Source organism: Pipistrellus hanaki, assembly GCF_964339955.1.
Source record: "Pipistrellus hanaki genome assembly, chromosome: X".
Lineage (NCBI taxonomy): Eukaryota > Metazoa > Chordata > Mammalia > Chiroptera > Vespertilionidae > Pipistrellus > Pipistrellus hanaki.
Window position 1 is genome coordinate 78972426 of NC_140524.1, and position 14072 is coordinate 78986497.

The window sequence follows — 14072 nt, forward strand, 5'->3', positions numbered from 1 at the left end:
ATCCATTCATCTGCTGATGGGCACTTAGGCTGTTTCAATATTTTAGCAATTATAAATTGTGCTGCTATGAACATAGGGGTACATGTATTCTTTCTGATTAGTGTTTCTGATTTTTTGAGATATATTTCTAGAAGTGGAATTATTTCTAGTATTGGGTCAAATGAGAGTTCTATTTTTAATTTTTTGAGGAAACTCCATACTTTTTTCCACAGTGGCTGCACCAGTTTGCATTTCCACTAGCAATGCACAAGGGTTCCTTTTTCTCTGCATCCTCACCAACACTTGTAATGATCCATTTATGATTAAAATACTCAATATAAATGTATAGAAAGAAAGTAACTCAAAATAATAAAGGCCTCATGAATGGCCTGGGAGCAGAATCACACAGTTAAGCTATTTCTAAATTTCTGATACACAGCAACTGTGACAACATTTTTATTGTTTTTATACTTATAAATTTTGGGTAAATTGTTATAGCTATAATACAGACATAAAGGTCTAGAGATCTTGATGAAACAAAAAAAAAGTGTGTGTCAAAGAGCTTTAAGGATAATAGTTTTGGTCAGGAAAGAGAATGTTTGAGTTTAAAATTTCAGAGGTGAAAGTGATAATAAAATTAAGAGGATAGCTATTATTATGGATGGCTGAGGTGGAGTGGGAGTAAAGTTTACTAAATATGAGGATATCATGTGTCCAGAAGAATAGTGATGTTACACAGAGTAGTCAAATTCTATTAGTTAAAAACCCTGATAGAATTCTAGAATGCCAGTGCCAGAAGTGACATAGCATTATAAATCATCTAATCTATCTAACTGGACTTGATTAGTTTCTCAAAGTGTATATCAAAGAAATGCCCACATTAGAAACAACTCTTTTTGCAAAATTCCTTTATATCAGAACAAATGATGTAAAGTAATATGCAGTAATCTACATTTATGAAATTGTCCAGGTGATTCTTTTGTATACTACCTTTCAGCACCTCTGACTTAGTTCAACTCTATTTTATACGACTTCTCTTGTAAAATCTCTTATAAAATCTTATTTTGATTCTAATACTTTTCATTACACAAATCTGTTTTCTGTGCCCAAAGCAAGTAGTAGTAACTGGTAAATCTATAGCTATAAATTCAACAACATTTAAATAATATTTTGAATTATTTTTATAAAAAGAAAATAAAAATTCTTTACATGTAATCTGGCTCCTTCTTGACTCTTCTACCCCTCTCTTCTTCCCTCTAGGTGCTCCCACCGCAGGGTTTCTGCCCAGTTACTCAATTCTCAGCTCAACTGTCTGTTCCTTGCAGAAGTATTCTCCATTCTCTCAAAGTAAAATAATTCCTACTTCATCCCGTTCGTCCTCTCTAGTATTTACCGCTATTCACAATGATCGTGTTCCTTTCTTTTTTTGTTTTCTTGATTAAAAAAATTTATAATTAGGCTCTATCAGACCAGAGATTATGTTTGTTTTGTTCATTGCTTCATATGCAGTGCATAGAACAATGACAGGCTATGGTGTCTCATGGACAGGAATGACACTCTGAGATTAACTATCTTTAGCTAATTTAAAATTAAATTAAAACAAAATAAAATTATTCAGCTTTTTATTCTCACCACACACTGGTAATTCTAAGCAATGTCAGTGATAAAATATTCCCCCATAGAAAACCTTTTTCTTGATTTAAGTTCTAAATAAATTTTGTGGTACCCCTGACTTTGTTCTGTACTTTGAACGAGTGCCTGGCATACAGTAGGCGCTTAGTGACATAGTTTTAGAATGTATGAACTTGAAAATCTATTGCAGGGGTAACATTTTCTTTGTGACGACAGTTATATATTAAGGCAGCCGGGTTTTAGTTTTAAATTCTTATGTAGATAAGTCGCATATATCTGTTACAAGGACATCAATGAAAAGTTCTGCACCAATAAAGTAACTTTTAACTCGATTATGGATTGATCAGTATTACAGTCTCCCATAGGGATAAATGGCTTCTCCTGAAGGCAGTGGACCAATTGTGAAGCAGCTTCCCCAAGAAGCTCTAGGGGAGGGGAGAGTGGAGGGCGGGCGGAGAAAGGGCGGGAGCAGGCAGACAAGGGGCGTAACCAGGCGGGGCTGTAGTGAGGAGTTGCTGAGTGGAAGCCTTTTGTCCGACTTCGCTCTCCGTCAGAAAACTTGGGTGTGACAGGGTCACAGATATGGCGGCGGCCGTAAGGGTAAGTTAAAACACACACACACACACACACACACACACACACACACACACACACACACACACACATACACACAAAAAAACTTGCTTCGTTTCTTTAAGGGTAGAAAGCATTCTGGTAACTATAGAAGAGAGCCCTGTACCGTAAGGGTAAGTTAAAACACACACACACACACACACACACACACACACACACACACACACACATACACACAAAAAAACTTGCTTCGTTTCTTTAAGGGTAGAAAGCATTCTGGTAACTATAGAAGAGAGCCCTGTAACTTCAGAAGGGCGCCCACAGCAAGAGGCGGGGTGGAGGTGGGGTTGTGAGAGAATTGGCAAGGTCTGGGTATCTTTTTTATGTTTGAAACCTGAAGACACCCGCCTCTCCTCTTCAGAGGCTCCTCAGCCTGGGAGTACTCTTTCCTGAATGCCCTGCGTTTGACTGTTTATACAGCGGCACAATGCAAAGTGGGGAACTGCTGGGTGAAAATGCCCCGCTGAGCGACAAACAGCGGTAGACTTTTGGCTCTTGATCTGAAACAAAGAGGAAAGAACCCTGGGCATTTGTCCGGGTGCTCAGGATTAGGCCTCCTGACCCTTTGAAGGACTTTGTTAAAACGTTATTTGGGGTGAAATAGACCGGGATAGACACATCTCAAGACTCTGTACTGCGCAGCTCTGTATTACTGTTGTTAACTTCCGAGTTTGAGTAACAAGCCTTTTTCTTTTGAGTTCTGTATGGGAAAAGGTTCTACTTGGAATTCTGTGTACAGGAAGTGACTTGGCTGGCTGCTAGCCTCAGTTCCCTAAGTAGGTTTCAATAACAGCAAGGTAGTTGAGAAATACCTATATTTGATGTGGGTTATTGTTGTTAAATGAACTGCTTTTATTAGATACAAATATGAATAATCTCTTCGGTTAGTTTTTAAATTGGTTTAGTAACTGGCTTGATTGGGTATTCTCACTCCATTTCTGCAATTCTGGCTCATAGTTAAATGAGTTATTAGAACACCTTTTTAACTGGACTCACTGTCTCTAGCCTGGCTGTCATGAATCACTTTTTCCTTTCACTGGCAGAGTAGTACTAATACTAAAATGCAAATATGGCCGAAGCCGGTTTGGCTCAGTGGTAGAGCGTTGGTCTGCGAACTGAAAGGTCCTAGGTTCCATTCCGGGCAAGGGCCCGTACATTGGTTGCCAGCACATCCCCGGTGGGGGGTGTGCAAGGGGCAGTTGGCTGATGTTTCTCTCTCATCGACGTTTCTAGCTCTCTATATCTCTCTCCCTTCCTCTCTGTAAAAAATCAATAAAATATATTTTTAAAAAATGCAAATATGATTATACCCCTCCCCTATTTAAAAACTGTTATTGGCACTCTTATTACCTGCCCTCTGGGGTCAGCTCGCACTCCTATGTCCAGAACACCCTGCCTTGGCTTTAGCTTCACCTGTCCTCAGGAACTCTCCTAGCATCTGTACTCCAGGCCTTTCCCCCTTCTCTTTCTCTGGGCCTGAAGTGCTATTTCCCATCCTCATCTAGATAGTTCCTGTTTATAGTTCATTCACTCATTTAACAGAAATTGTGTACTGCCTCCATGTATGCTAAGTACAAAATGCTTTTTTCTAGATAGTGTCCTGAATCTCTCCAGTCTAATTTAAATTTATTTATTGATTTGAGAGAGAAAGAGAGAGAGAATTGTTGTTTCATTTATTTATGCATTTATTGATTGATTCTTGTAGGTGCCCTGTCTGGGGATCTAACTAAAACCTTGGTGTACCTGAACAATGCTCTAACCAACTGAGCCACCCTACCAGGGTCTCAGGTCTAATTTACATAAGTCCTCATTGTGCTCCAAGAAGACCCTGGGCAACTGTTACCTTAGGACAGTGGCGACCCCCAACCATAGAATTATTTTCATTGCTACTTCCTATGGTCTTAAGCGACCCTGCTAGCGGTTCTCAACCTGTGGGTCGAGACGATAGAGCCTAAGACCATCAGAAAACACAGATATTTACATTATGATTCATTAACAGTAGCAAAATTACAGTTAGGAAGTAGCAGTGAAAATAATTTTATGGTTGGGGGTCACCACAACATGAGGAACTGTATTAAAGGGTCACGGCATTAGAAAGGTTGAGAACCACTGCTTTAGTGTTTCTTATAAGGTAGGTACACTAACAATCAGTTATTTCAGCTTATATTGATCTAAGTATGTCTTTATTTTGCTTTCATTTTTTAAAAGATACTTTTCCTACATATAGGATTTCTTTATTGAGGTGGGGTTTTTTTGTTTTTTTTTTCCCTTGCAGCACTTTGAATATGCCTTCTGACTTATTTCTGATTAGGAGTCAAATGTTTATCTTGTTGGGTTTCTTTTTTGTGATGAGTCATTTTTCTCTTGCTGTTTTCAAGATTCTCCCTTTGTCTTTTTTTATGAACATTTTGAGTACAATGTGTCTGGGTTTAGATATCTTTTTTGCTTCTCTTAAAGTTCATTGAATGTTTTATATTTATAATTTTCATCAAATAAGGAAGTATTTCTTATTTTATAGTTCTTGAACATTTTTTCTTTATCTCATCTCTTTCTGATATTCTCATCATACATATTTGTGCACTTAATGCTGACCTATATTTCTCTGAGGCTATGTTAATTTATATCGATAGTTCATTTGTTTTTCTCTCTGTTCTTGGGATAACATACTAGTAATCTTATTGATCTATTTTAAAGTTCACTGATTCTTTCTTTTGCCCTCTCAGATCTACTGTTAAGCCACTCTAGTAATATTTTCTTTTAAATCAGCTATTATACTTCTCAATTCCAGAATTCCTTTTTGATATTTGGATGTATTTTACAAAGTAGTTTCTGTATTATCAGTATTGTTCTCTGTTTTGTGAGGTTACCATACCTCCTTTTAAGTCCTTCAAAATGGTTTCGTATAGTTTTCTCAATATATTTAGAATAGCTGCTTTTAAGATTTTCTGTGTTATGTCCATCATCTGGGTTCACTCTAAGACAGTCTCTAGTCCCCTCCCTTCCTTTGAATTGAAAAAGAGTCTATCTCTATTTTTTTCTGTTTCTTTTCAGGTTTTATAGGTTTTGTTGTTGTTGTAAACTGTACATTTTAAGTAATATAGCAACTTGGGTTTCTACCCCCTCAGGCTCGAGGGTGCTTTTTATTGTTGTTGCTTGTTTGCTCATTTATTTGTTTAGTGGCTTTTCTGGACTGACTTTGTGATTTCTATTTCCCTGCCTTTCATCTCCGATATCCCTGCATAGGTACTTTTTCTATTTTTATATTTAAGGCTAGATTCCTAGAGGATGCCCTTTGTGTCAGCACTACTTAATGATTGACCGGGTTGGTCAGAAGTTTTACTTAAGCACCTCAAACCGCTGAGGGTTTTACTGTTTACCAATTAGCCTGTTTTTTACTTAAAGCTGATTTCACAATTCGGGGAGTTTAGGAGTTTGCTTTGTATTCAAGCAGGGACTCAAGGCTCAAGCTTTTTCTCTCTAGTCACTCTTCAGACAGTGCATCTTTTATGTATGTGTCCAGCATATTGGACCACTGGGGATTATTGTGGTTTTAGCAGGGCTCTTTTTGTCTCTTTCTATTATACTTAGTGGAAGGAATGTATATCTACTCCATCTTTCCAGAAGTAGAAGTCCTCTTTATCTGACTCCCCCACTAGAGATTATACATTACTTAAGGGCAGAAACAAGGTCTTTGCTTAGTTATATCCCTCATGGGCTAAGATAGCAACTGTCTAGTGCATAGTGTTTGTTTTGGAGGTGTTTGTTGACTAAGTTAAAACTGGAATAACTGTTAGACTTTTTGCCTTCAGAAAAACGTATCCTGGGTGGAGAAATGTAAAAAAAAAATTATAGTTGGAAATAGTACATGGTTAAATTCTAAATTATCCTGGACTTCTGTAGACAGATAATTCATGTCCTTTGAAGGTAATTTTTTCCATCTCTTTGAAAAACCTGAAAATGAAGATATGTCTCTTATCTCTCCTCCCCCCTGGACACACCTCTGTTACACTGCTTATAACCATGCATTGCATTTATTTTTACATTTTTCTCCCACATTAAACTGTGAGTTTCCTTAAAAAATAGGGACAATGTTTTATTCACATTTGTATATCAAGTCTCACAGGCTCTTGAGGTATAGTATTAACAGATACTTGAATGGTTGTTGAATGAATGAATGAGTGCATTCTTTGATGCCCAGGTACACAAATAGATTTAAATTTTTATTTTTTAAGTACATATATTTAAATACATTTAGAGGGAAATTTATTATACAGATTTAAAATATATTACTAAAAGGGTAATGTTAACATTAAATATACTTTATTTTAAAAAATCATTTGAAAACAATTTGCTTTTAAAATGAGTATTACTAGTGACTTGAAGTTTGAAATTTTATTCATAGTTATTGATAATATTTCTGTAGGACAGAAGAAATACTTGAAGAAACAAAGACTGAGAATTTTCTAAAAATAATGACACATATCAAGTCAGAGCTCTAAGAAAAGGAAAGAACCTCAAGTAGGATAAATACCGTACACATAGACACATTTCATATCCCTGTACACATCATTTCCACACTGCTGAAAAATTGAAAGAAAAATGTAGAAAACAGCCAGAGAAGAAAGACACTTTATATAAAGAGGAATAGAGGTGAGAATTGCAGCATATTTCTCAGAAACTACACAAACTAGATAATGTTTCTGTAGGAGAGTATTCTTTGTGATTGCGGCTGTGACTCGGAGTTAATTTATGCTTCTTATTTGCTTTTCTTTTGAGCAATTGAGGCTTCTCATTTTTAAAAACAAAAATAATCCCAACTCTAAAATCCTTACCTTATACTGGTAAAATAAATATTTAATTGTGATCTATACTTCATTTTATATCATTTTATTCACACTACACCTTTTTTGTGTTCAAATAGTGGCATGCAGTTACTTTTTAAAGGATTGTATCTGTAATACCTTTTCAAGATAAAGTGTTTAAATTTCCCTGAATCTGTAAACTGTATATAGGAATTCCTTATCACAGTAAGGTCTGAAATATCTGAGAATTCTAGCTCTATAAAATGCTTCAAGTTCTGTTCAACAACTAAAAATGCATTGATTACACACCAAGTGCAGTACAGATACACATAAATTCTACGACATTATTTCTGCTCTAAAGGAATTTATAATAGTAAAGAGTACATATTCTCATGCAGTGGATACTATTATAAGAGCATATATTTAACTATTATAACACGTAATATAGATCATAAATCTTTAGCAATTGAAGAAGTGGCCTGTATGTATACAATAAAAGCCCAGGGACTGTTAAGGCAGAAAGATCAGAATGACTGGTCACTATGATGTGCATTGACCACTAGGGGGGCAGATGCTCAACACAGGATCTACCTCCTGGTGATCAATGCGTTCCCACAGCTGGAGTGCTGTTTAGCCAGAAGCCAGGCTCTTGGCTGGGAAGTGCAGCGGTGGTGGCAGGAACCTCTCCCACCTCTGCAGCGGCACTAAGGAGCAGCGAGCTGAGCAGTAAGGAGCAGTGAGCAGGCGGGCAGTAAGGAACCAAGGGTCCCGGACTGCGAGAAGGCGCTCAGGCCAGGCTGAGGGACCCCACTTCCATGCATGAATTTCGTGCACCAGGCCTCTCATATACTGTAATAGTTTAAGTCCTCTCAGACCTTGATGATAGTATTTAGATTACCAAGAATGAAGAGTTAGCTTGTCAGCAATAGCTCAGATTGAACATTATGATATATTCCAAGAACTTAAGGCCATTAGGCTGGCCAAATCAGAAAGGTTAATTTGGGCTTTACTTATAGAAGATAAAATTGGAGTAGAAACAGCAAGATTTTGGAGTGTTTTGAGTGCTAGGATAAATTGGATTTTTAGTTTGAAGGCAGCAGAAGCCATTGAAACAAATCCAGAAATGATTTATGATTTTTAAAATATAATATAAGATATTACAGATGTACAAAGAGGTATTAATGAATATTGCAAATGCATTTGAAACTTCCTGTATATCCTTCTAACTCTGATTGCATTCTCCTTGTTCCTTGAACCACGTCCTATAGCCACTCTCCTGACTTTTGTATTTAACATTGTTATGCATGATTTTAGACTTTTGCTATATATGCATGTGTTCCTAAACCTCATACATGACTGTTTTGTCTGCTTTTAAGCTTTGTGTAAAATTTACTTATGCTGTATTTTTTCTTTGTGACTTGTTTTTATCAATTGGCATTTTTTGTGTGATATTTATTCAGGTTTATACACGTAGCTCTAGTTAATTCATTTTTACTGTGAATATTCTTCTGTTGTATGAATATACCACATTATTTTTTCATTCTCAATGTTTCTTGTAGTCACTTCCACCACCCATGTTACTATTATAAATAATGCTGTTATGAACAATTGTATGCAAGGCTTCTTGGACTCATGTGAGAGTTTCTTTGCTCTGCCATGTACTACCTGTATGACTTTGGGCAAATCACTTGACCTGTGTAAACCTCACTTTTCTTATCTGAACAATTAGGATAAGAAGAGTACTTATTTCCTAGGGTTCTTTACCACAAAATATTAAGAAGGTAACATGATGTGCACCGCCCTATGCCCAGGATATATAGCAAAAGTCCAATAATTTCTAGTTGCTGTTGTTATTCTTAATATTTAAAAGAATCTTTATATTCCCAGCACCTAGTATAATGTCATATTTCTTCTGACTTTCAGATTCCATTTAAGTCTCACTTCCTTCATGCCAATGGACTGATAGCCTGTTTCTCACAACAGTGTACATGTGTTACATTATCAGTTTTTATTATTAATATTATGTTTAGGCTTTTTCCTTCTTAGACTTATTTTTATTTCTGTCAGACCCTCAATGATTTAATGACATAAGTAATCTTTAAAAGTATTAAATGTAATGTTTGATTGCCATATTCATTATGTATAAAATTAATCTCCTTTCTTCCTTGTTCAAACACAGAAAGCTAGAAATTTCAATGTAGAAGTTATTATAGAGATTGTTCACTCAAAAAAAAAATCCTGTGGACTATAAAATAGTTTTCATGACTTAAGAAAAGTTTAAGAATAACCCACATTGAAAGAAGTAAAATTCTAGTGAGTGTGAATGAGAGTGCTATTTTCATTGATAGTCTATGAAAGTCTAACCGATAAGAATGCATAAGGCAGAATAGAGTCCTAAAATTTTGAAGATTGAGATACTAAAGGCTTTCTATTCCTGTAGCTTTTCCACGGGTTCTTTATTTTTTATTTTAGCACTTAAATCCTTTGAAATAGACTGTTTGAAATGCTGACATGGAAGGCCCAAATTATATACATACATTTCTGTAGTATCACTATTATTTTGTGAGACAGAATAGTCAAAGTTTTTAAATTTCCTATTTCAGCTAAGTATCTGCTTTTCATGTACCAGCATAATAAATAGTGCCGTAGTTGGTAGGCTCTACTTTTCTCAGTACATCTAATGATAGCTTATTCTCTTGGAGTTGATTCACTCACTCATTATTTTCTGAAGAAAATAAGCACTATGATATACAGATCTTCTCTTAGTAGCTCACTGGTGATTACTCTAAAAGTGGGCACCTTTGTAAGACTTTGATGTTGCTGTCAATAAATAGCTCTTAAGCTATAACTACAAAACGAAATTGTTAGCACCTTTTATTGTTTCACTTTTAGTTGGGAAAATACAGTAGTATTTCTGTTAAAGCAAATATAGACTTAGTGGTATTTGTCATTTTCAGAAACTTTATTATATATAGGTGATACAGGGGTGCATTTAAGAAGTCAGTAAAGAAGAATTAAAATATTTTTATGGGCAAGACTGGCTGGACCTGTGATATATGACCCAAAAAAGGAGAATCGGGGCCAGTAAAAATTATATAGACATGTGTTTCAGTTCAGTTTATGGAAGAAGTTTTGCATATTGTTGTAAAAAATATGGAATTGTCTATTAGTGGTGTTTCCCATTGCTGAAGGGGATCATACATAGACTGCAGGGTCACTTGGTAATGTGTTATAGAAGGGATTCTAGTACCAGGAATGGTTAAAAGGCATTTAAGGTCCCTTTGCTTTCTAAAACTGAAACTCTAGTACAAAGAAAGTGATATGCCTGAAACACAGTTTCATATTTGAAACCAGTCTCTCTTACCATTTTAAGTTAGATTCAAAAGTCATTAGTTTATTTAGGAGCAGTGCTTATAAATTTAAGTCAATTTGTGTCCCTCCTATCTCTTACCTGGTATTTAAGAAGAGGCTAAATGTTATTAGATGTATATTTATGCCCCTGTGTTTGTTTTCCTAGGAGTATTTGTACATTAGGTCTGTGGACAAAAAAAATCACCAAGAAAGAACAGTACTGATATAGTCAGTCACAGTACCTTCCCTGCTGTTAAGGCAAACTTTAGCCTTTCATATCTACCTAAGAAAAGAAAAGTAGAAGGAAGACAAAGTAGAATTTAAAGGTAAAATAAGGATTGAAAAACAAGAGGCACCATACATAGTTATTAAAATATTATTGACTATATTTCTGACATTGAAAAACAAAATTTAATAAATGAAAAACAATTAATTGGAACAAATGGTGCTGGGGGAAAAATGAAGTAGTGGGGGAAAAAGAGGTGAGGAAAAGAAAGTGGAAAAACTGAAAGCAATTGGAAATGGTTATGCTACTTTTTCCCTTTACCAAGGATGGCATATAATTTCCCTCTCTTCCCCTTCAAGTCTAATGATCCAGAGTCATAAACCTCTGTGTGGTGAGGAGATTGTTCTTGTGAACAGAGCTTCAGAAACCAATTCCACACTGAAAGGGAAACTACTTTTCATATGTTTCCAATTCCGCTCCATTTCTGGATCTTTTGATATCTGCAAATGAGGCCTATAAAATATATATTTAAACTATTGTCATTTAAAAGAATATTTAACCTAATGGATACCTTTATCAGGGTATTATTGACCATTCTAGCTGAAAAATGCATAAATTAAATAGAAAGTATTAAATTAAAAGTATTTATTTGATACAGTATACCAGAAATAATCACATTACTTTGGCCAAGAATTTTATTTATGCACAAGCAAAGTAAAATGCTATTTCTAGCAAGAGAGCTCAGGCTTTCTTTCTTTGCCCTCAGTCTTTGTTTTTTATTTATATTTTTAAAAATAATTAAATCATATTTTAACTTATTTAAAAAAGAAAAAAATTAATGCTACAGAGGAACTGAACAATACAATCAACCAAATTTACAAAACATTTCACTTAGCAAAAGCAGTTTTGAAGTGCACATGGAACATCCACCCAAATAAACAATATCTTGGGTCATAAAACAAAAGCTTGACAAATTTAAAAGTATTAGAATCATACAAAGTATGCTCTCTGACCAAAATTTAATTAAGATAGAAATCAATAAAGTAAAGATCATGGAACATCTCCAAACACTCAAAACAACACACTTCTAAATAATTCATTGGTCAAAGAAGTCTCAGGGGAAATAAAAATTCAACATCACAGTTTGTAAAATGCAACTCACAGCAATGCCTAAAGGGCATTTACAGAGTTAAAAAGATTATGTTGGAAAAGAAGAAAGGTCTTTATAGAATTTTTTAATTTTAATATATATATATATATATATATATATATATATATATATATATAAATATATGTATGTATATGTGTGTGTGTATATATGTGTATGTATATGTGTGTATATATAGTTGATAGTATTATAGATGTCTCCCATTTACGCTCCCTTTACCCCCTCACTTTCCAGCCCCAACCTACCTGCCCCAAGTCTTCACCACCCAATTACCCATGTCCATGGGCAATGCATATCCTATCTAATAAAAAGGTAATATGCAAATTGACCATACCTCTGCTACACCTACAAGCCATGCCCACAAGCCAACCAGGGGAGAATATGCAAATTAACTCCTAACCAAAATGGCTGTGGCCACGGAGAAAGCAGGAGGGAAGCTTGGGTTTCCCTGGCGATGGAGGAAGCCAAGCTTTCCACACACCCTGACCAGCCCAGACCTCCACTTAAGGCTAAAAGTTTCAATTATAGAAGATACACAAACCCCAACAGAAATGGCTGCCACCACAGAGTGAGCAGAAGGCGTGGTTCCACTCCAGGCTACAAAGTTTCAATTGTAGAAGGTAAATAAATTCCAGATCCAGGGTCTCTGCTTGGGTCTCTGGGGGGTGTGGCCGGCCTGCAAACCACCATAGAACCCTTGTCCAGGCTGCCCCACGCCCCAAGGGAACCCCCACCCTGATCTGGGACACCCTTTAGGGCAAACCAGCTGGCCCCCATCTATACACCAGGCCTCTATCCTATCTAATAAAAGAGTAATATGCATATTGACCACTTCAACACACAAGATGGCTGCCCCCATGTGGCCAAAGATCCTGCCCCTATGTGGACACAAGATGGCCACCACAAGATGGCCAGCAGGGGAGGGCAGTTGAGAGGAACCAGGCCTGCAAGGGAGGACAGTTGGAGGTGATCAACCCTTAGGGGAGGGCAGTTAGGGGTTGCCAGGCTGGCAGAGGAAGGAAGTTGGGGGCAAACAGGCTGGCAGGGGAGCAGTTAGGAATCAATCAGGCTGGCATGGGAGTGGTTAGGGAGTCATCAGGCTGGCAGGCAGAAGCGGTTAGGGAAAATCAGGAAGGCAGGCAGGCGAGCAGTTGGGAGCCAGCAGTCCTAGATTGTGAGGGATCCTAGATTGGAGAGGGTGCAGGCTGGGCTGAGGGACACCCCACCACCCCATGCATGAATTTCGTACACCGGGCCTCTAGTTTAACATAATGAGATATGAGCAGAGTCCAGACTAGAACTCTGCTTTTCCAATTTACAATCTGTTGTTTTTTCCACTATATCACTATTTCCTCTCAGGTTTTCACAATGAACAGATAAAAGGACACTGATGCATGCAAAGTTCTGTTAAGCTGCTAATGGCTGTCCTGAATTTTGATGACTAATCTCAATTTGTCACAGCTCATTAGGTGCTGGAAATACAAGGCTGTTGAGGCAAGTATTTGAAAGCAATTTACACTTCCAATATTGTAAGCACAATTGAATTTATTTACAAATTTCATTTTGAAGGTCTGATTATTTGCATGGGTTACTTGTTACATAGCTATCTATATTTATAAAAAGCCAGTGACATAAGGGCCATAATGATCATAATGAATGGTCGCTATGATACTCACTGTGGTCAATGAACCGCACAATCAGGGGGTGGGGCTGGTTGGCCAACCTTTCGGCTCTCTCCGCTGCCAGCCTGCCCCTGATCAGATTCTCCCACTCTGATCTCATCATTGTAGGCAATTTTTGTATTACATATCTGTCTCCTCTCCTAGAATGTGATTCTTTGAGCACATGGATCATATCTTAATCTTTTGTAACCCAGCACCTAATATAATTGTACAGTAGGAACCTGACTGTTATTGAATGAAACAATAGACAGCAAGGAGAAAACAAGAGACATAAACAATAAAATATTTCACTTTTGTACTTCAGAGTAGAGTAGCAGTAGAATATTGCTTGGTAATGCTAGAGTGCTTTCTTCCATTCTTGCCTTTTGTCAGTACTCTGAGTAAACTATCCTCATATCAATGGAAAAATACTGTTAAAAGATTATAATGCAATATATCCTAAGTTTAGCAGGAATCTTTTTAAGATTTTTATTATGGAAAATTTCAAACATAAAAGTACAAAGAACAATGTCATATATACCCTGTTTCCCCGAAAATAAGACAGTGTCTTATACTAATTTTTGCTCCCAAAGATGTGCTAGGTCTTATTTTCAGGGGAT

General features: G+C 36.5%; 1 protein-coding gene across 1 annotated transcript in view; it reads left to right on the top strand.

The window, feature by feature from the left end:
- The first annotated feature begins 2107 nt into the window (after nucleotides 1–2107).
- Nucleotides 2108–14072, top strand: part of APOOL (apolipoprotein O like) — a 78631-nt gene continuing 66666 nt past the window's right edge. Inside the window, exon 1 of the mRNA XM_084869750.1 lies at nucleotides 2108–2211. Coding sequence (XP_084725876.1) covers nucleotides 2194–2211 — 18 coding nt within the window. The 5' untranslated portion in view covers nucleotides 2108–2193. The remainder of the gene's footprint in view (nucleotides 2212–14072) is intronic.